Below are 22,501 nucleotides of genomic sequence, written 5' to 3'. Positions count from 1 at the left end.
TCAAAATTAAAATACAAACATTAAAAAAATTATTATTATTATCCCTATCTGAACCTATCTTACTTGTTTTTGGGTTTTCTATCTTCCTCTGACCCCCACCCCCACACAGAAAAATTTAAGCCCTAGGAAAGAGGAATGGTCATGATTTCAAAAACGTTACCAGAAATCATTTGACACTCTTCCCTTCAAAAAGTGGAACCTAATTCCACTCACTCCCCCCGTGAAAGTGGAGCCAGACTGAGTGACTCACTTCTAATGAACAGAATATGGCAGAAGGGATGCCGTGCGACTTCTGCGGCTAGGTAGGTCAGAGGAAGGATTGCAATTGTCTGGCTTGCTCCCTCTTGCATCACTTGCTCTGGGGAAAGCCAGTGCCATGTTGCAAAGACAGTCAAGGGGCTCTGTAGAGAGGCCCCCATGGAGAGGAAGCAAACCTGCCAAGCATATGGGTGAGCACCTTGGAAGTAGATTCTTCAGACAATTCAGCCCTCCCAACGAAGTCTTGCAGCTGAGACCCAGGTATCACGGAGCCAAGACAGACCACCCCCACCGTGCCCTGTCCGAATTCCTGGCCCACAGAAATCATAAGATAAATAAATGATTTGTTGTTTTAAGCCATTAAGTCGGGGGGTGTTTGTTACATAACAGGAGACAGCTAATAAATGAACCACGTACTTCTTGTTCACTGTTCCACCTCCAGTACCTAGAAACTGTGCCTGGCACACAACAGGTGCTTAGTTAGGATGCATCAAGTAGAAAACGGTTTGGATGAGAACCAAGAAGGTTGGTGAAGCATCTTTAAAGTTTGAAAGGAAGGAGATACAAAGCAAAAGAAAGGAAGAAACAGAACTCGGTTCACTACGACATCTTGGGATTTCTTTCCCAGACCTTCTTGCAGAAGGTGCTCTTGGAATAAAGGAAGATGGGTGGACCCCAACCCGGGACAAGGCAGGCCAGACTCACTGATCTGCACCACACAGCTGGCTCCCAACTCCGGTCCCACTATGTGGCTCCCGACACACTTGAACTTCTTGCCATCTGACAGCTGGGACTGGTTCAGCATCTCCACCCCCAGCTTGGACGTCCCCACGGCCACACCTCCTGGCTCTTCTGTCCATAGGAAGTCCGGGTCTGGGTATCCCCCGTCCCAGCGACAGGTGAGCTGCAGCGTGAGCTGTCCTTGTGACATCTCTGCCCGGCACTGAGGGGCTGACGGAGGGGGTGCTGCAAAACAGCAGAGGATGCGGGCTTAATCAGAGACTCCAAAATCAGCCACTGAGCTGGCCCTAAGGATTACAGAACCAGTGTATCAGAGAAACAGTCATGCTCAGTTAGTGTGCCCTGAAATAGCTCCTTAGCACAAATTAGTGCATGACAGTAGTCCGGGTTTCCTCTGCGGAGTGTCCAGTCTCCAAGGACGTGGGCCTCATTCGTCTATGCAATTCTCACTAGCCACGATGACCTTTACATGTGGCTATTTAAGGGCTCAGTGACTATATGCGGTGGGTGGCTACTGTATTGGACCACAAAGAATAGAACATTTCGATCATCATTAAAAGCTCTACTGGACAGTGCTGGTCCCCAGGGGGGGTGACAGGTGGGATTCGCCCCCACCCTTAACATATACTTCCTTTTTACTCTGTGCAGGCATTACTAAGAACACACAGACATTTAACAAGTTACAAACCTGTAAATCCTATGTAACCCATGTGTTAACAGCTATATGTGAAAATTCACATATATATGTATATTGTGCATATGTCCTATATGTATATTATGTATGTATTAAACATATTGTACATGCTTTATAGATTTTATATAATACACACAAATAGAATTTGGATCTTACATGGATGGGTAGGTACAAGTCATCTACAAGAAAAATTATCAATAATATGCCAAAATGACGGTGAGAATATTCTTTTCTTTCCACTCATGTTTCCTCTAATAAGCACATATGACTTCGTCTACAATAAATGCCATTTTATGAGAGAACACAGAGACTTATAAAGGCTCTGAATAACGTATGAATTAAGTAAGGTGCTATTATCCTGTTCAGTAATTTGCTGTTCGGATGCCTCCTGTCGTTAGCATGGGTTATGAGCACACTCTATGTGTCTACAGTGGTTTTCACCCAAGGAATTTGTTTTCTCACTCCCGCAAGAAAGGTTCACAAATTGCTGGTTCCTAACGGTGCTAAAGGGCCCAAGTTCATGCATAGAATGAGGATGGTCAAATGCAGACACAAATTTTGGTCTTTCCATGCAGTGGGATATTAACTCCATCACAAAATGGAGGAACCTTGAATACGTAATGCCCAGCAGAAGAAGCTGGTCATGAAAGGCCACATTGGTAGGAGTCCATTGATAGGACACATCCAGAATAAGCAAGTGCATAGAGATAGAACACAGGTTGGTGGTTGCCAGGGGGTGGAGAAGACAGGAGGTAGTGACTGCTCGATGGAGATGGGATTTCCATTTGGGGTGATGAAAATGTTTGAAACTATACAGAGGTGATGTGATGGTCGCACAACGCTGTGAATGTATCAAATGCCACGGAGTTGTACATCTTTAAATGGCTGTTCTGTACTTTCACCTCAATTAAAAAAAAGAAAAGCAAGCATTAGGCTCGGCATTAATTTCCTTCTGTGGCTCACAGGGACTCTCCTGTGTCCCCCACTTAGCAGCAAGCTCCTAGAAGTGACTCCTCTCTGACACAGAGCCCTGGGTGTGTACGTGCGTGTTGAGGGAACCGCAGAAGCATGTTCGGGCCCATGCAGCAGGCATGCCTTTGTCGACAGGAGGAAAAGGCACAAACATGCAGCTCACGAAGGGTCGAGGTAAGGACATGGGGGAGGGAAGCGCCTCTTACGCACAGTAGACCAGGAGCTCGGTGGTCACCTTCCGCTGTCTCCCACTGAGCGTGTTCGTGGCCAAACACGTGTAGTTCCCTTGGAGGTTTTGCGACATGAGCAGCAGAATGAAGCTGCTGACCGTCAGGTTGTTTCCAAAGGGCTCAGTGCTGGAATCGGGGGCCCGGAACTGCCACTCAACCACTGGCGGAGGCCAAGAGCGACTGCTGCAGCTGAAGTCCACCTGGGAGCCTTTGGCTGCATAGAGGGTGCCATTGGGGAGCGTGCCGGTGCTGGAGATGTTGACCTCAACCTCATAGGGACCGCCTGAGAATGACAGGGGGAATGCGGAAACTATTCATTACTTAAGAGTTAACTTGAGCTCCTTACCAGATCTAACAGACGCAGAAATGATCAGGAAGCAACAATGAGGATGTCAGTATCTATCGAATACTTACTATATGACAAATGCTATGCTTAAATGCCCTTATGCGTTCTAATCCTGAGATAAACGTTGATTTATTGGGGGAGGGGTTCAATCCTTACAGGAAAGGGGAAACTGCAAACCGCTCCTTTTCAGAAACACTGGTGAGGGGATAGGCTACCTGTGCATTAGAGCTAACATGGCAGGCCCAAGTGCAATCCTTAAAAAGGCCTGCTTGTAAGGTTGGCCTTGGCTGGCAACTGGAACTTGGATTTCAGGAGGGTTTCGCCATTTCTAGACCTGACAAGAGGGAGGCTCATGGGCCTGAACCATTTGCACAAACAGTGTGGTTTACGCTGTACAGTTGCTTCCCCTGAGAGTCTAGAATTTGGGTACGTGCTAGGCGAGGGTGCCCACATGATTAGCCCCCAGTAAAAATCCAGGGTGCTGGGTGTCTCGTGGGCTTCCTAACACATTTCACCCATGTTGCCACAACTCGTTCCTGGAGGAATTAAGAGTGTTTCATGGGACTCCCCTGGAAAAGGAGTCTTGGAGGCTTGCTCCTGGTTTTCCTCGGACTTAACCCCATGTGCCTTTTGCCCTTTGCTGATTTTGCTTTGTATCCTTTCGCTGTAATAAATCAAATTACAAATGCTGAGTCCTGTGAGTTCTCCCAGAGAAATCACTGAGCCTGGGGGTGGGCTGGGGGACTCCTAGCACAACTTCACACTGAAACACAAGAAACATTGGTTCCAGGCCCAACTATGGCCTCTATTCACTAGCTGTGTGACCTTGGGAAAATTACTTAACCTCTCTTAGCTTCCACTTCCACATCTGTAAAATGGGGGCAAAGCTAGAACCCATTGCAAGGAGCTATGGTGATACTCAAGTAGTACAGCAGAACAGTGCTGGTCAGGTTGGAAGCATGGTAAGTGCTGGGTCTTCTCCGGATCCCCCTTACGTTTCTGAACTTCTTTCTTATCCCCAGAAATGCCATCCCATGGCTGGTGGCCAGTGCATCCAAGCTGAGGCATCTCTTTTGATGAAAAGAATATATTTAACACCTATTTATACCAAAGTCATTTAGTGTGTTACCTCTGCCCTTTCAGAAAGAAGAATCCGGGAAGGGCAACACTTAGCCAAAGGAATAAATCTGTGACTGTAGAATTTGAACAGAAATAGGCCAGTGGGAAAAATTATTCTGGGGAGGAAAAGGCTTTCCCAGAGCCCCTCAAAGTACAGCATCTATTTCACCTATGTCTGAAGCTATTTGTAGGACTCTAGAAATTGTGCGTTTCCGGGGCACCTGGGTGGCTCGCTCTTTTGGGTGTCCGACTTCGGCTCAGGTCATGATCTCGCAGATCGCAGGTTTGAGCCCCGTGTTGAACTCTGTGCTGACAGCTCAGAGCCTGGAGCCTGCTTCAGATTCTGTGTCTCCCTCTCTCTCTCTCTCTCTCTCTGTCCCTCCCCACTCACGCTCTATCTCTCTCAAAAATAAATAAACATTTTAAAAAAGAAAGAAAAAAAAAAGAAATTGTGCATTTCCCAGGTCAGAATTCTTGACATATCCTTCTCAGGTTGGGGCTGGTTCCCAACAGTTGCATTGATCTGCTGGAACCATGTCACCTGCCATAGAGGGTCTGTTTTTAAAATGATGCCATTAGTATGGGAGGTACCACTTACTGTTGCTGGCTAGCTGGTTAGGTATGCAGACCAACAGGTAATAGGGCGTGCCCACAGTTGGCGGGTATCCAGTTAAACAGAGGGTACCTCTGCAGCACTGACAGCCAAAGCCCAGGCCAGCAAAGAGGTAGTGTGTTAGATTGGCCAGCCTGAGTCTTCTGACTTGTGGTCTGGAGGGCCATTAGTGGCTTAGAATGGATACTGTGGACCCCCAGAAACTGGGTGGGAGGGGCTTCTGACCAGTACAATTCTCATCAAGAAACAGGGTTGGATACAGGGAATGGATGAGAAGGAACAGGTGGAAGGATTAGAAAAAGAAATCAAATGAAAGAACCTGAGAGGCCTCCTGAATGAAGTGTTCAGAGGTTACATCTCATCTATAAAGCCCTTGGGTTGAGTCTGCTTTCTTTTTTTAATGTTTTAATGTTTATTTATTTTTGAAGGGGAGAGAGAGAGAGAGAGAGAGACAAAGCGTGGGCAGGGGAGGGGCAGAGAGAGAGGGAGACACAGAATCCGAAGCAGGCTCCAGGCTCTGAGCTATCAGCACAGAGCCCAACACAGGGCTCGAACCCAAAACCATGAGATCATGACCTGAGCCGAAGTTGGACACTCAACCCACTGAGCCACCCAGGTGCCCCGAGTCTGCTTTCTTAATTAAAGCTGACGCCATCTTGAGTCCTTGGGGTTCTTCCCTTGCTCTGACTTTACTACACAGGAGAAGGTGCCCACTTCCTTCCCTTCCACTGCTCTCTCCACCCGCTTGATAATTTATTCCCAAACAGAAACTACCAGCCCTTTTTGCCTGCAGGATGATGGTGACAATCACTCAAAGAGAAAGAGAGATGGGGAACAAAAATAAAACAGCCAATAAATAAAAATATAAAGTGGTTACAAAGGCTTGGCGTCTTACTGAGGCCTTGGTCATTGGAGTTTGAGTTCTCAGCTCTATCTTGGATGGGTGCCTTTACCTGGGGGCCATGAGCTTGTCCTCTGAATTCAGAGACCTGGGTGTAAATCCTACTGCCACTTACAGATAGACAACCTTGGGTAAGTGCCCATCCTTCTCATTCTCTCCTGCCTTTCCTATGAAACGAAAAGAACAGTAAAAACATCTATCACCAGGTACTGAAGGACCCAATGAGAAAATACAAGCAGCACACTTAGCCTGGTGTTTGACCTTGGTCAATGTTCTATAAATGTTACCTGACATTATTATCGGTAGTATCCTTGTTGATTGATTCTATAGGCATCAGCAAACCGTGGCCTACTATCTGTTTTTGTACAGCTCACAGGCTAAAAATGGTTTTCACAGATGAATATTCGCAATCGATTTGATGAGAGAGAACGCTAACTTTGAATCACAATTAAGTGAAATGTTATCCCCCCAAAAAAGGAATTCTATTTTTCTCATTACACTATACTATAAAAAAAGTATTCGGGGCGCCTGGGTGGCTCAGTAGGTTGAGCGTCCGACTTCGGCTCAGGTCATGATCTCGCGGTTCGTGAGTTCAAGCCCTGCGTCGGGCTCTGTGCTGATAGCTCAGAGCCTGGAGCCTGTTTCGGATTCTGTGTCTCCCTCTCTCTCTGACCCTCCCCCGTTCATGCTCTGTCTCTCTCTGTCTCAAAAATAAATAAAGGTTAAAAAAAAAAAAAGTATTCATTTATTATTATACTTTGAATTTTGTCAATTAAAAAAATGTGGTAATGCGTTTACACTCTTGTTTTGGACGTTTTTAACCTTATCAGTTGGGCCAGAACATCTGAAATATTTATCATCTGGCCCTCTACAGAAAAAGTTCGATTCCTGTTCTAGAACAACGTACCAGTGCCACTGCCTTCCTCTTCTCTGCTAACACCCATTTTTTTTTTTAATGTTTATTTTTGAGAGAGAGAGAGCGAAAGAGTGTGAGTGGGGGAGGGTCAGAGAAAAGGGGACAGAGGATCTGCCGTGGGCTCTGCACTGATAGCAGTGAGCCCGACGTGGGGCTCAAACTCACGAACCGTGAGATCATGACCCGAGCCGAAGTCGGACGCTCAACTAACTGAGCCACCCAGATGCCCCTCTGCCAACATTCTTGATGTTGGAACTCACTTCTTTCCTTCCCCACCCCCCGACCCCTATAACCATAGTTTGGCCAGTCAAGGGTCTCGAAGAGTTGACTTACGACTCAGGGACCCAGAAAATGGGAGATTTCCACCTCATATCTTGGGTTCCCTGCCAATTAGAAGAGTTATCTTTAGGCATTTCTCTTTATACCAGCATTTTGATTTAAAAATGACCTAAGCGCTAAGAATAGGGGCGCCTTGGTGGCTCAGTTGGCTAAGCAACTGACTCCAGCTCAGGTCATGATCTCACAGTTCGTGGGTTCGAGCCCTGCGTCAGGCTCTGTACTGACAGCTCAGAGCCTGGAGCCTACTTTGGATTCTGTGTCTCCCTGTCTCTGCCCCTCCCCTGCTCACTCTCGGTCTCTCTCTCTCTCTCTCTCTCTCTCTTTCTCAAAAATAATAAAAAACATTAAAAAAAATGACCTAAGAATATATCAGGTAGTCTCTGCTAATCAGTGGGCATACCTATGATTCTAGAGTGAGATAAGATCCTTGGGAAAATTCACAGAGACTGTTCTGATACCACTTTTAGAGACTGAATATAGAGACATATGTGACAACCCCACTGCCTCCCGATTTCCCTAGTGATTGCCAATCCCATCCACAAAGCCGGAACCCAGAGATCTTCAGCTTCTTATAGGGACGCATCTCTGCTTCAGATGAGTTTGGCGAGACTCAAATTAATTGCGCTCCGGGCAAGGATCCTCCATTTTCTGAAAGGGGCCAACAATGCTTCTTCAACTTGCCCAACACACTCTTTCCCTAGGACCTTATGTTATCATGAGGCAGAGTGTCACCGCCAGCATCATAGAATGAGTGCAAATAGATTAGCTCAATTAGCCAGGGAACATGGGACTTTCCTGAGGCCCCTTTCCTGGAAGTCTGGAATGGTGGCCACATCACTTGCTAGACAAAAGTGCTCCCCATCTCCCAAACCCCAGCTGATTCCAAAGAGAGTCTTGGAGGTTGATACAAACCAGCTTCCTCGCTGTCCGTGTGCCATCCGGCTCAAATGTTCCCTCAACACTTGCTTGGCCTGAGAAAAACAGACACAGGGAGTTTGGCACCATGTGCCATGAGATCTGACTGTGGCTTTCATGGGCTTATCTGATTGCTCAGCTCCCCCGTGCGTGAGAGATGATACAGTCTAGTGGAATGTGTTAAGGTCTCTGCTACCTTGCCCATCCCTCCAGCAGGGAACACACAGGAGTTCTACCCTCATACCCACCCCAATTTGGAGGCAGAAGAGGATGGGTAAGTCAATGAAATAAACAGCCTTGGCAGCCCTGAACTGCTCCAGACTACGGGATTTCTGTATTTTCGGGAGCGCCAGTCCCAATCTGGAGGGCAAGGCTTTTCAACTGCACCATTAAATTAACAAGTAACAGTACAGTCTTTCATTCTGAAGCAAACGACAAAATCACATTGCAATCCCCATTCCTGGCACATTAAATCACTCCAGGCTTGTAAAAAACCTGACTCCCTGGAAGGCAGAGGTACAAAACGCCCCTGATCAATAGGCAGACGTCCAAACAGTAAGGAGGGAGAGGCTACTGGCTTCATAGTCAGCTTGTGTCTCTACAGCATCTCTGTCCGTTCACGCACTCAAACTCACAGATAAGAACTTGTCACATCTCAGAATTTGTTTTCCTAGCTTCCAAGGCCATGTTGAAATGTTTCCAAACTTCTCTCTTAAGAGACTAAGTTATCAACCATGTCAGTGAAAAGACGGGAAAAGCAAGATCTGGACACACGGAGTCCCTGACCCACAGAAGGTCCTGTTCAAAAGGCTTCGATATGAACGGATTCCAGGGAACCTGAGATGCAGTTTTCCCACAGGAATCCCATCTCCTGCTTGACCAGTTGGTCAAGATAACATAAACCAAGTGCGTATAGCGTGCCCAGTTCTGTGCCAAGGGCTGTGCATGTTAATGTCACGAATGTGCGCAGTGAATCTGTGCCTCGGTTCCACCGTTATCCCTGATTCACACATGACAAAACTGAAGTGAAAGATGTTCAAGTGATTTCCCCAAGGTCACAAGGACAATAGCCAGCAGCACCTGGATTTGAACTTAGGCAGCTGGACCTCAGTGTATGCTCGTAGCCACTCAGCAATACCATGGCCCTCCCAGAAATAGTGATTGGATCAGACCTAATCCATATTCCAAAATCTTCCATGCAGAATGAGGGCTGAGTCCAATCTGAGATGTCAAGGCTTCTCCTTCAGCCACTGTCTGAGGAGGAGCAGGGAGAGGCTCCCTGATGCCCGGAGGGGTCTGGTGTTTGTCTGGGCTTCTCCTAGAACAGGAGCAAGACCTGAGATTCTGGAGGGCTCCGGTATACGTGGAACCAGAGGACATCTGTGCTACAGACCGAATGTTTGTAACCCTTCCAAGATTCATGCTGAAACCTAATCCTCAGTATGATGGTTTTTGGAGGTGGGGCCTTTGGGGGAGGTGATAAGGCCCTAAGAGTCGAGTCCTCATGAATGGGACTGGCGCCTTCTGAGGAGAGACCCCGGAGAGATTGCTTCCTCTCTCTCTACCCTCTGCCAAGTGAGGACACAATGAGAAGACTTTATCTACAAACCAAGAAGCAAGCCTCACCGGACACTGGGTCTGCCGGCACCTTGATCTTCGATTCCCAGCCTCCGGAATTGCCAGAAGTATTTGTTGTTGAAACCATCCAGCCTAGGTTACTTTTGTTACAGCAGCCCAAACTAAGACAGTCGGTGTCCTGTTTTCACAAACGAGCCTACACCAGTTGAGGACACTGAATAAGTGTCCATACTATGAATCACATCACAGTAACTCAGGAAGCCCCAAAAGCTATTTGCATTTAGGGATTCTTTTTTTTTTTTTTTTTTTTTTTTTAATTTTTATTCAGGTTTTAGAGACAGAGACACAGCGCAAACAGGGGAGGGACAGAGAGAGAGGGAGACACAGAATCCAAAGCAGCCTCCAGGCTCTGTCAGCAGCCCGGACGCAGGGCTCGAACTCACGAACATCGAGATCATGACCTGAGCTGAAGTCGGATGCTTTACCGACTGAGCCACCCAGGCGCGCCTTTAGGGATTCTTTTAAAATTAAGTTCACATTCATCATAAAAAGGCCTTGCGTTTATCTCCCTACAGGGCAATAATGAAACTAATCCACCCTCCAGTAAACTTAGCCAATGATTAATCAATGTCAGATAAAGTCATCATAAACTGGAGGGAGTGATGATAATTTTTTAAAAAGTAACAAGCTGTATTGCCATCTTACTCGGGGGTCAGAAGAGAAGATATGTACTGAGCAGACTGACATGAGGAGTTATTAATGACCAGCAGTTGGAGTGACCTGCCCATGGGAGCACAGTGAGCACTGAATAGAGCTGGGCCAAGGTGGGCGACATTTTTAATACACCCACATTCATCCCAGGCAATTCAGCAGTTCAACTACGGCATCTCCAGACACGAAAACACTGTACTCCAAAAGCCTATAAGCCTCAAGGGTTGGGGGCAACCTTGGAGACCATCGAAAAACCTAGAAGTGTCCTTGAAGCCTTGCTTTTCCTCATCCTCCACTTCCAATCCCCCCCAACAGGTCTTACTGGCCTACCTCCAAAATAGTCTGAAGCTGTGCATTGTCACCAAGGACACTGCCACCACCGTGGTTCTGGCCACCAACATCTTGTGTGCCTCCAAGTGGCTTCCGTATTTGCATCAGTCCTTCTTGAGATCACGCACAGACATTCTGCATGTGTTAGTGAAATAATGCCACACACATGCTTAAAGTTCCAGGAGTTTCCTCTGGCATCCAGAACAACTACAACACAAAAATCTCAATTCCTTGCCAGGTATATTAGTTTCTTGGGGCCGCCTTACCAAGTGCCATGAACTTGGTGGCTTAAAACCATACAAGTGAGTTCTCTCACAGAAGTCTGAAATTGAGGAGTCAGGAGGGCATCTCTTGCTCCAAAGGGCCCAGGGGACCAAGAGAGACTCCTTCCTTGCTTTTTTCCAGGGAGCTGACCATGGGTCCCTGGCATTCCTTCCAGCTGCATCCCCCACTTCCTGCCTCTGTCATCAGATGATGTTCTCCTTGTGTGTCTCTGCATTTTCCTCTTTAAAAAAAAAAAACAACTTTTTTTTACATCTATTTATTTTTGAGACAGGGCACAAGTGGGGGAAGAGCAGAGAAAGAGGGAGGCACAGAATCCGAAGCAGGCTCCAGGCTCTGAGCTGTCAGCACAGAGCCCGACATGGGGCTTGAACTTACAAACAGTGAGATCATGACCTGAGCGGAAGTTGGACACTTAACCAACTCGGCCACCCAGGCGCCCCAGCATTTTCCTCTCCTTAGGATGATACCAGTCAGTTTGGATTAGGGCCCACCCCAATGACTTCATCTCAACACGATTTCATCTGCAAAGACCCTATTTCCAAATAAGACCATGTTCACAGATACAAGGAGTTAGGACTTCAATATTGGGGGGGGGTGGGAAGGGGGGAAGGACAAGGATATAATTCAACCCATAACACAAGTCCTACCGGGCCCTACCTCACACGTCCCACGCCCTCACACACTGGGCTCGCACCACACTGCCTTGTCTCGTGAGCACACACACCACACTCAACTCACCTTGCACTGGATATCGTTCTGCCTGGATCACTCTTATCTTTGCATGACTGGTTCCTACTTATCATTCAGCTTAAATGTCATTTCCTCTAAAAGATTCTCTCTGACCCCCCTAATTTTTTTTAATGTTTTGTTTATTTTTGAGAGAGAGAGACAGACACAGAGAGATGGAGTGTGAGTGGGGGAGCGGCACAGAGAGGGGGAGACACAGAATCTGAAGCGGGCTCCAGGCCCCGAGCTGTCAGCACAGCGCCCGACGTGGAGCTCGAACCCACGATCTGCAAGATCATGACCTGACCTGAGCCGAAGTTGGTCGCTTAACCAACTGAGCCACCCTAGAGCCCTGACCCCCTAATTTAAAGTGTTTCGGGCGTGCCTGAGTGGCTCAGTCAGTTAAGCGGCCAGCTTCAGCTCAGGTCATGATTTTGCGGTTCACAAGTTCAAGCCCCTTTGTGCTGACAGCTCAGAGCCTGGAGCCTGCTTCGGGATCTGTGTCTCCCCCTCTCTCTGCCCCTCTCCCACTCGCACTCTGTCTCTCTCTCTCCTCTCTCAAAAAAATAAACATTAAAAAATAAGTAGATAGATAGATAGATAAAAATAAAATGTTTTGGAGAATCACCCAGACTCAATGCTCTGCATAGCCCTCATCACTGTGGTATCTCCTGATGCATTTATGTACTTGCTTATTGTCTACCTTTCTTCCCCCACCAGAGTGTCAGCTCCACGAGGGCAGGGGCCTTGTCTGTCCTATTCACTCCTGTGGCCGGGGCCTTGAACGGTACCTGGCATTGGGCTTTCAATCAATCTGTGTTTGACTAAAGAAATAAGTAAATCATTTTACAGATGAGGAAATGAGGGAGCAGTGATCACACGTATATTTCTACACGGATACCCGTCGAAACCAGTAAGCAGCACACTGTCTTTGTAAAGGGCTATCGAGCACGTATTTTAGGCTCTGCAGGCCATACGATCTGCATCGCTGCCACTCAAGTCTGCCGTGGCAGCACCAGAGGCAGTCAGAGATAAGATGTACATGGATGAGTGTGGCTGTGTTCCAATAAAACTCCATTTATGGCCACTGGAATTTCATATAATTTTTACATGTCACAAATATTCTTCTTTTGGTTTTGTTTTCCCCAACCATTGAAAAATGTAAAAAATATTCACAGCCTACAGGCCAGATATGGCCCACAGATATGGCTATAGTTTGCCACCCCCATTCTAAATTCATGCGTGTATATCAACAGATAAGACGGTGTTTTTGGAACGTGCACTATGTAATATAATAGCAGCTCATGTCAAGCCCCGTGGTCAGCACTATAGCATAAGAGCACTAGGCCTTACAAGGTACGTAATGCATTATCCCCAATTAACAAAGAAAAACTAATGCTCAGAGATATTAAGCTACTTCCTCAAGGTGACATAACTTTAGGATTGGAACTCAGGCAAGACTGACTCCATCATGTTACACTCTGACTCTGGTGCACAATCAAACGATATTAAACAGCAAGGATGATACTAACTAGCCGAAAGTAATCGCTAACTACTCGGCCAAGAGCCATTAATGGCAATTTATCTAGATAAACCAGAATCTAGTTTTCACAGGAATTCTAGGACGCAAGAATTCCTTCTGTCCCCATTTTATAGATAAGGAAATTCAGGTGTGAGAGGTCACTCGGTGAGCAGGAAGCAGAGCCAGGGATGAAACCCAGGCATCAACTCCAAAGCCCTCCTCCCTCCAGTCCAAGGCTCCGAGCGCCCGGCCAGCCGACCCCAGTGTCCCGCCACCGCACTTACGGGCCACCCGCAGCCACACTCGGAACCACCGTGTCTCATTCAGGACCTCCCGGCAGGTGTAGTTCCCCTCATCCTGCAGCCTCAGTGCCTTGATGTGCAGCGAGCTGGCATTGGCCAGAGAGAAGCGCGGCTCATCCGGCCGGAAGCTGGAATTGGAGGACAGGAGGAAGACAGGCTCCGAGTCATTCCGGTACCAGGTCACGAGGCCCCTTGGTCCCAAGATGTTGCCACAGTGCAGAGTAACGTTCTCGTGAACCTCTCCGATGACCGGAGCCTCTAATCCTGCACAAGGAAAGGTCAGGCCGTTACTACATTTCTTCATCTCGGAACACCCTCCCTTGTGCACAATGTCTCTGCATTAGGATTTTTAAAAAATCAGGTGTGTGTTTTTAAGAGCCTCCACTCTGGGGGGGGGGGGGGGGGGGGATTACTGGCCAGTGCTGATTTTAATGAACGTGTGGTAAATGGCAATTGCAGAGACAGCCCCAATGTCCCCCTCCCCCACTACCCGGGCCCCTCACCGCCCTTCACCGCCTGACCGCACTGCCCTCCCACCCTGACGCTTGCTCTGGCCAATAAGATGTTAGCAAATGTGATGCAAACACAGGCTTAAAAAGCACTTGTGTAATTGGGCTTGCTCACTGTCACTCCTGCCGTCAGCTTGAGAAGGAGGTGCCCAGGTTAGATCCCAGGAGGAAGATGGAAGCTAGGTGTGCAGACCCCAGTGGTCCCAATCACCTGAGCTGAGGCCATTCCAGATCAGCCTTCAGCTGCTGAGTCGACGCCCCAACATGCCAGTGAGCCCAGGCAAGATCAGCAGAGCTGATTAACCCCAGCCCTTAAGCAATAAGCACTTACTGTCATTTTGTGATTATTATGCAGCACCTTTGTGGCAATAAATAACCGATACAGAACCCAAGTGGTTTTATTTGCCTAGAAATCCAGAAGGGATGAAAGGAAGAGGGCCTGGGCTTTGTTCCCACAGTCCTTTCTCCATCTGAGGTGCGAATGATCCTGGAGTCAAAGCTCTCTTGCAGCTCCGACTTTGGGCATGCCCTATGCTAGGTACTGGGGAGCCAAGGATGGGCAAAACAGGGGGAGCCAAGGATAAGCAATACAGAGGGAGACGTCTGGGATCTCCCAGGCTAGTGGGGAAAACAGACAATAAACTGGCAATTACAATACAGTGTGATAAGTATTATGACAGGGCCTCCAAGAAGAGGCTCCTAAGTCCAGCTGGGGTGACCGCCAGGGAAGGTTTCCTCCAGGAGGCCACACTGAGATCTGATGGACAAGTAGGAATTAGCCAGGTAGAGGGAACAGCAAGTTCATAAACCCAGACCAGCAGCAGCAGCCGCAGGGCGGTGGCTCTGTTAGAAATGCAAATGATCAGGTCCCACCCCAGAACATTTAAATCAGATAAATCACCCATCTGGGCGTGGCAGTGGAAGGTAGGCTGCATTTTAACAAATCCTCCAGATGATTCTGATGCTCACTCACGACTGACAGTTGGCTAAGGGCCACTGATCTGGCACAGACTGTCACCAGGTAACAAGAAGCAAACGCAACCCATTTTGCTGAGAAGTGTGGAAATTTTCCAGCCCCCCGCCCCGCCCCGGCCTGCCCCCCACAGTCAACAACCAAATACAAAGAGGCCACAGGCACAGGAATAATCGGCAGAACCTGTGAGGAGTCTTTGACTCATGCTGTCACACTCAGTAGAGGAGAAAAGTGTGATGCCAAGAAGGAGAGTGGGCTAACTCCAAGTCCTGCAGTGAGAAGGCAGCAGGGTGGGACCAGAAGCTAGACTTCTTGCCATCCTCCAGCACGTTCTCTTTCCGCCACCTCAGAAGCTTCCAAAGTATGTGAATCTACGGGATTTGCGAAAGGTGGTATTTCATCACAAAATAAATTGCCTTTGACAACAGTACTGGGACAACTGAGTGAAGGTGGACCCCTTACCTCACACCATATGTGAGAAATTAACTCAACTGGACCACAGATCTAAATGTAAGAGCTAAAACTATACAGTGCTTAGGAAAAAAAATAAAAGAATAAATCTTTGTCACTTTGGGTTAAGCAATGGTTTCTCAGGACACCAAAAGCACAAGCGAGGAAAGAAAAACGGGTAAGTTGGACTTTGTCAGAATTAAACACTTCTGTGCATCCAATGACACCATCAAGAAAGTGAAAAGACAATGTACAGACTGGGAGAAAATACCTGCAAATCACTTATCTGATGAGGGGTTTGTACCCAGAACATATAAAGAACTCTCAGAATTCAACAATAAAAAGATAAATAATACAGCTTAAAAATGGGCAAAGGATCTGAACACATGTCTCCAAAAAGATCTACAAAAGGCCAGTAAGCACATGAGAAGATGCTCATCATAAGTCACTAAAGAAATGCAAATCAGAACCACAGTAAGGGACCTACCACGGTATACCTACTAGAATGGCTGGAATCAAAGAGAATAGCAAATTAACAAATACTGGAAAAGATGCAGCGACTGGAACCCTTCTGCATTGTCGGTAGGGTTCTTAAACGGTGTGGCGACTTTGGAAAACAGGTTGGCATTTCCTGACAAGGTTAAAGTAACAGGATGACTCAGCAGTGCGACTCCTGGGTGGACATCCAGGAGAAAGGAAAACGTGTCTACACAAAGACTTCACACGTACATTCACAGCAGTATTATTCATAATGGCCAAAAGATGGAAAAGTCCATCAAATGCCCATCAGCTGATGAGTAGATAAATGGTATATCCATATGGTGGGAACATTATTTGGCCATAAAAAGGGATGAATGAATGGCATGGATGGATCCTGAAAACATTATAGTAAGTGAAAGAACGCAGTCATAAAAGACTACATATCGTGAGTCCGTTTATATGAAATGTCCGAAATGAGCAAGTCTACAAAGATAAAAAGTAGGGTAGCAGGTGTCTAGGGCTGAGGAAAGTGGCCTGGCGGGGGTGGGGGGAGTGGGGGGAAGAAGGAGGTAGTGAGGCGTTAACTGCTAACACTCAAGCCTGACGCTTCTTCTTAGAGCGATGAAAACATTCTGGACTTAATTAGTGGTGATGGTTGCATAATCTTGTGAATATACTCAAAACCACTGACTGACATAGTTTAAAAGGGTGCATTTTATCGTAGGTAAGTTGTATCTCAATAAAGTGGTAGAAAAATAAACAAACTGCCACCTGCCTCTGACAACCCTTCCCGATTATAAAAGAAAGAGTAACAGTGATTTGTCTTTGGCCCTTTGTATGGTTAGAAGGGGCTCCCTTTGAAAGACTGGAAGCCAGCCTGGAGCCACAGGACGTTCCAACTCTCCCTCATCCTAGCTGCACCACTCCCACATGCCGGGACAGCACGGAAAAAATAAACAAAACAAAACAAAAAAAACTCTAAGTCAGTCGCTGGAAGGCGGAGAATGTCGTCTAATGACAGAGGTGCCAAAACAGCAAGAAATCTTTCCGAAAGATCACTTGGAAAGGCAGGTAAGAATTAGTTTAAGTGATTAGGCCTGAGGACCCAGGTCCTCGGTGGCAATCCCCACAGAGGAGAGAAGACGGGCTGTAGCATTACAGACGCAGTAGGTGTTCATGAGACCTGCAGACCTGCCCCTTCCTGGGCTCCCTGGCAAAGGAAGAAAGAAAGAACTTGGAAAAACCCCGGCAAAACTTGAATCTCGGAACTTGAGCCAACATGGTCTTCTCCTCCAAGGAGCAGAATGACACAATCACAAAAGAGACCATTTGGAGGCATGCCCCTTCTCCTGGCTTCGCTCACTCCGTTCTTTTTAACCACTGAAGCTGAAGGTGACCTTGGAGGGCCTCTCAATCCTGACATGCGGCAGTCCTGAGCGCTGGGGTCAAGATGAGGCGGGCCAAGTCCTCATTTTACAGATGAGAAAACTGAGGTTCACAAAGCTTCTGTGATTTACTTAAGGGCCCACACAAGTCACTGGGAGAGCTGGGACTGCCCCTGAGGTCTTCATACGTCTGGTCACCCAACCAGACAAGATGAGGCAATGAGACAACTGTTTGTCACTAGAAGCCGTCCCCACGGCATCTAGAGGGTCCTCGAATGCCCCCCCTCCTCGCCCCGGGCCACCAACCTTAAATTCAGAATATGGACCCAAAAGCAACATGAGCAACCACTTCCCAGGGCTGCCCTCATATTATCATCCTTTACAGAGTCGGGGGATCGTACCCACTTATTTTCCTACCAACTTCTCCCCAAGAATCACCTGGGATTGATAAGCTCAGGTGACAGTGCAGGCATGAAGACTGTCTAGAGTTAGGTGACAGGAGAAAGTTTTTTTTTTTTCCCCCTAAGATAACTCCCAATTTGAAAGATAAACAACAAACATACACCAAGCTACGGAAGCCCTCCTAGCACTACACACGAAGGTGAACTTAGCCTGGGTATCAAAATGACTGGGCATGGCGGTAGAGAAAGTGTCCCTGTGTGGTGAGCGGCAGACAGCCTAGACGCTGGTTCATTCCAGTGCAATGATATCAACGCAGAGGTCTGATGTCCCCAGGTCCCTGATATTCACAGAGCAGTAAACACCGCAGACAGCCAGAGAAAAGGGAACAATCACCTTTAGCTTCTGGACACAACCAGTTGGAGACTGTCTGGCCTCTCCTTTTCTCCATTAGCACAGTGGCCATTAAGTCCAAAGCCTGCAGGGGTCAGCACATAAGGTCCATCACTGAAGGGGGTTAGGGGTAACTACAACAGGAGAGATGGGACAAATTTGGGGTCACATGCCCTAGAGAGAAGGGGTGACCACTGCTCAGTTCCAGGTGGAAAAGTAGGCCCTGTGCTGCCAGATCATCTGATTTTTCCAGATAAACCAGAAACCTAGACTATGGGAAATTTTACTGCTTTTAAATGAATGCTGAAAACAAAACAAAATAAAATCTTTTTTAATGTTTATTTATTTTTGAGAGAGACAGAGAGAGAGACTGTGAGAGCATGAGTGGGGGAGGGGCAGAGAGAGGGGGAGACACAGAATCTGAAGCAGGCTCCAGGCTCCGAGCTGTCAGCACAGAGCCCGACGCAGGGCTCCAACTCACGAACCGTGAGATTGTGACCTGAGCTGAAGTTGGATGCTCAACCGACTGAATCACCCAAGCGCCCCAAAACAAAAAATCTTATGAGAGCCTGACCATTAGGAACTTTTGGCACTTGCTGCTAGGAAGCTCAAAGTGCAATTCCTCTAAGAACCTACAAGAGGAGATCAGCAGTGTGAGCTGCACTGGGCAACACAGAAAATAAGGCTCCAAGTATTCTGGCAAATTACATCACCTCCTGGGCCCATCTCCTTTCCCTCTACCTGAGCCCTCACTCTCACTTCTCATCACCCTGCCCTGCACACAAAAGACATGCGTTCACTGGTGAATTAATTCAAAAATGCTTTTTTAATGTTTTTTTACCCTATATATTTTCTCTGATCTTATTATTACAAGGGGGAGCACAGATGGAGCATTTAAGACTTTCTGCCAATCATGTCAAGTGGAAGAGGTCATGTCAAGTGCAAGGGCAAGTTTTTTGTAAGCGAAATTACGTCAAAATAAAACAGTTTTGTTTGTTTTTTAGGTGAAGGAGGAAGGCAGGGTTCTGAATGTGCTAGTCTGCACAGGTCGGCTTGCAGGGGTGTGTAGGGAAAGCCACAGGTTACAAGTGTAAGGCGAGTTCAACCTTGGGCAGAGGAAGGAGAGAAAAATAAAGGAGCCTAGAGTTTGAGCCCCAACACAGCAGGTAAAACCAGAACGCAAATTTACATCCGACGCCTTAAAAAAACAAACAAACAAACAAACAAACAAAACCCAAAACAAAACACCACTCTGCCCCCTACACGTGTCTCTTCAATTTTCCTATCTTCAAAATTTCCCTCTTCAAATTCCCCAATTTCCCCATCACCTCTCCGCAGGCCCTCCGCAGCCTCGCTGGCTGCCCACTCCAAGGGACTGGGGCTATCTTGCCCTCCATCAGGCGCCCGGGAAAATTCCTTCCTGCAAAGAGAGCCGAGCAGCGAGCAGGAAACTCAAGACCCTCCCGGGGCGGCTGCGGGGCCGCGGCCACAACTGGCTCCCGCGGAGTCGTAGGGAATTGGGTCTCCGGCTCTCCCCTCCCCTCCCCTCCCCTCCCGTGGCCCGGCGAAGCTCAACTTCTCCCTCGGGACCGCGGCCCCTTACCTGCGGCGACCCAGCGGGCCAGCAGCACCCCGAGGCAGACGAGGACCTGCGGCCGGGACGCCCGGACGCCCGCGGCCATCTCGCCCCCGATGCCGGCCGGGGGCTCCTCAGGAAGCGCAGGCGCCGGCTGGGTGGACGTGCGCCCCCGCCCCTAGGGCCCCGGCCCCCGGGGTACTGAGCGCTCCTCCCGAGTCCTCGGAACGACCGAGTAGCTCCGCTTTCCGCAGCCCCCAGGAAGGATGCTTGGGCTGAGCCCGAAGTCCGGGGCTGGGAGCTGCGCCGGGCTCCCGGCGCGGTCCTGGCCCCGGAGCGCCCGGCCCGGGGTGGGAGGGCGCACCCCGCCCTCTGCGCCCGCCACCCACTCCCGCTCGCGGAAAACAACAGGAGCCGGACTCCCTCCCGCCTCCCTTCCAGGCGGGAGCCCAACTTCCTCTACCTTGGCCGGGGAGGAGGGCTTTATGCAAAGGGCGCGCGCCCGGGCGCGCCGAGCCGAGTCCGGCCCGGTCGGGGGTGGAGCGCGGAGGCCGGTCCCTCCCCGAGCCCACTGCGCCCGGGACGGCAGCCTGGAGTCGCGGGGACCGCTGGGCCGTGCAGAGCCCTGCGGCTGCCGCAGGACGGCACCCCGGTCCCCGGCCCCCGGCCCGCCGGGCGCTCCGGCTGCAGCACCCGGAGAGGCGGGCCGCCCGGCTGCAGGATTCAGGGTCCCCTCGGCGTCCCAGCTTAGCTCTTCCAGGGTGCTCCCGTGCTCTCCTGTGCTCCGGGCGGACGCCAGGACCGCCATGGCTGTCCCCGCCTACCCTTTGCAGAACGAAGGCAAGTCTACAGCAGGAGAAAGATGATCCCTTAGACCTCCAGCCAAAAGCGGCCACGAGACTCCTGTTCTCCTGTTAACTAGCTGAGACCACACAGCGAGAGCTGGGGTCAGCAGAACTTGTTCTCGGAAGCTTTCTGCCCCCCCCCCTCCGCCCCCCACCACGCTCAACCGCATCCAGTGTGATTCCCGGAGAGCTGAAATCCCTCTTCCCTGCCACATCCTCATCCCATCCCGTCCTAGGAAAACCAAGGTTTCTATATCCTCAGGAAGAGCTGACACTTGAAACTGCCCTAGGAGGAAGCCCCTTTGAAAAAAATTGTGGGGTGCCTGGGTGGCTCAATGGGTTAAGCGTGGACTCTTGCTTGGTTCTGGCTCAGGTCATGATCTCACAGTTGGTGAGTTCCAGCCCCGCCTGGGGCTCTGCACTGACAGCTCTGAGCCTACATGGGATTTCTCTCCCCCTCTTTCTCTGCCCCTCCCTGGCTTGCTCTCTCTCTTTCTAAGTAAACACAATTTTTTTTTAAATTGCAATTAGTACAGTAAAATATTACTCTAGACTCTAGGAGGGGGGTATATGGGTGCCTGCCTTCCTGCAACTCTTCTGTGTTTGAAAATGTTCATCATAAAATATTGGGACAAAACCCACGAGTTCCTATTGACAAAAATCATTTGTTCTGTTGCCCAAAGGCCCCTTACTGAAATACTTCTTCCATGATGAAATCCTCTTGAAACTAATGAAACATGTGCTTTGCCTGACGAACTGAGCCACAAAGTTGTACGGCCCTTCCCTTTCCCCTCTTTCCCGCAGTGATTTAACTCTTCCGCCAGCTCCTGAGGGTTTTCTTCCTTTCCCTTCCGTTTTGTTGGTTCATCTTCTACCTTGTGATGGAAAGTAAATTTCATCCTCATTGACCTCTTCCTGTTTCCTCAGTGCCTGGCACCTCTTAACCACCCACTACGTATCTGTTAAATAAACAAAGGAGAGGTTCGTTGGTTTTGGTCTTGGAGCTCTGCAGGCTTTTCTGACAAACTCCTGACCTCACATTCCCGACCTGAAGCTAACAAGATAGAGGTAAAATCAATAGCTGGCAAGTTTCCAGCTGAGGCTCTGGAATTTTCTGTGACCCTGGTGGTACCTCAAGAGAGGAATTGCACAGAGCCGGCCCTCCTGATATATTTGCTGAGTCAAAGGTGAGGTCCTCCTGACCAGTTAGTTCTCCACCCCCACAAGGATCAACTTCCTTCAGGATGGTTGACAATGCTGAGTAGTTTGCATGGCTGGGGACTTTTTCCAAAGCTACTTTAGAAACGTAATCTCATTGGGCCCTCCCTACAACCCTTGTACAAGCAATCCCACTTAATAGATGAGATACCTAGAGATCCAGGAGGGTAAGCTCCAAGTCACAAAGCTGGTTGGTGGCAAAGCCAGGACTGGAGCCCATCTTTGTCCCACACCAAGTCCTGCCAAGCAAAATTCAATTTTGTCACTTATGCATGAGCTGCCATGGTCCAGATGCTTTGGGTGTTACCGGGCCAGCCGACATGGGCACGTCCCTGAACGGGTCTCAAGACAGCTCTGTAGCCCAGGAAACCCCCCACCCTCCCTGGTCTGGGTACAGGTTGTGGCCAACCCTGAGACAGGAGCTGTCAGGAAATGCCCTGCCCTGGTGTCCCATAGCATTTCAGGTGGCTCTGGACGGGAGAAAGCTCCCTGTCTAGAACAGTGACCAGTGACGTGGGGGCTCACTGTGGGGTCCTTAACAAGGTAGGGACCTTTCAGAGCCTTAGTTTTATGATCTGCATCTCGTGGGTCATTGGAAAGATAGAGTTGACTTGTAGGAAGGGACTCAATGAAGTGTCGTTAAGGCATCGACCCCCATCTAGAGTCACATATTAATCCTAAATCCCACAATCACATGTTAAACATGAGACTCAAACACCTCTCTGCTCAGGCTGCTACACATGGCTGGTTTTGTTTTGTTTCCTTTTCACCTCCT

The 22,501-nt window shown here is 48.8% G+C and overlaps 2 protein-coding genes across 4 annotated transcripts in view; both read right to left on the bottom strand.

Moving 5' to 3' along the window:
* The window catches only part of VSIG10 (V-set and immunoglobulin domain containing 10), a 36,061-nt gene extending 15,946 nt beyond the window's left edge, over positions 1–20,115 (bottom strand). Inside the window, exons 1-4 of one of the 3 annotated variants that reach the window (XM_040443763.1) lie at positions 19,691–20,115; positions 13,481–13,762; positions 2,876–3,178; positions 964–1,224 (exon numbers count right to left, since the gene is read on the bottom strand). In XM_040443763.1, coding sequence (XP_040299697.1) covers positions 964–1,224; positions 2,876–3,178; positions 13,481–13,762; positions 19,691–19,769 — 925 coding nt within the window. In that variant the 5' untranslated portion in view covers positions 19,770–20,115. The remainder of the gene's footprint in view (positions 1–963; positions 1,225–2,875; positions 3,179–13,480; positions 13,763–19,690) is intronic. The other 2 variants (XM_040443762.1, XM_040443761.1) reach the window with 2 other exon arrangements.
* On the bottom strand, positions 19,842–20,471 carry LOC121010116 (collagen alpha-1(I) chain-like). Its single transcript, XM_040443465.1, has one exon. It carries the CDS (start codon positions 20,469–20,471, stop codon positions 19,842–19,844), a length of 630 nt encoding a protein of 209 aa, XP_040299399.1.
* Between the last annotated feature and the right edge of the window lie 2,030 nt (positions 20,472–22,501).

The sequence above is a fragment of the Herpailurus yagouaroundi genome, unplaced genomic scaffold (genome assembly GCF_014898765.1).
Source record: "Herpailurus yagouaroundi ecotype Mexico unplaced genomic scaffold, PumYag 191, whole genome shotgun sequence".
Lineage (NCBI taxonomy): Eukaryota > Metazoa > Chordata > Mammalia > Carnivora > Felidae > Herpailurus > Herpailurus yagouaroundi.
Note: the sequence above shows the minus strand (reverse complement) of the source record. Positions and strands in the feature narration are given on the sequence as shown.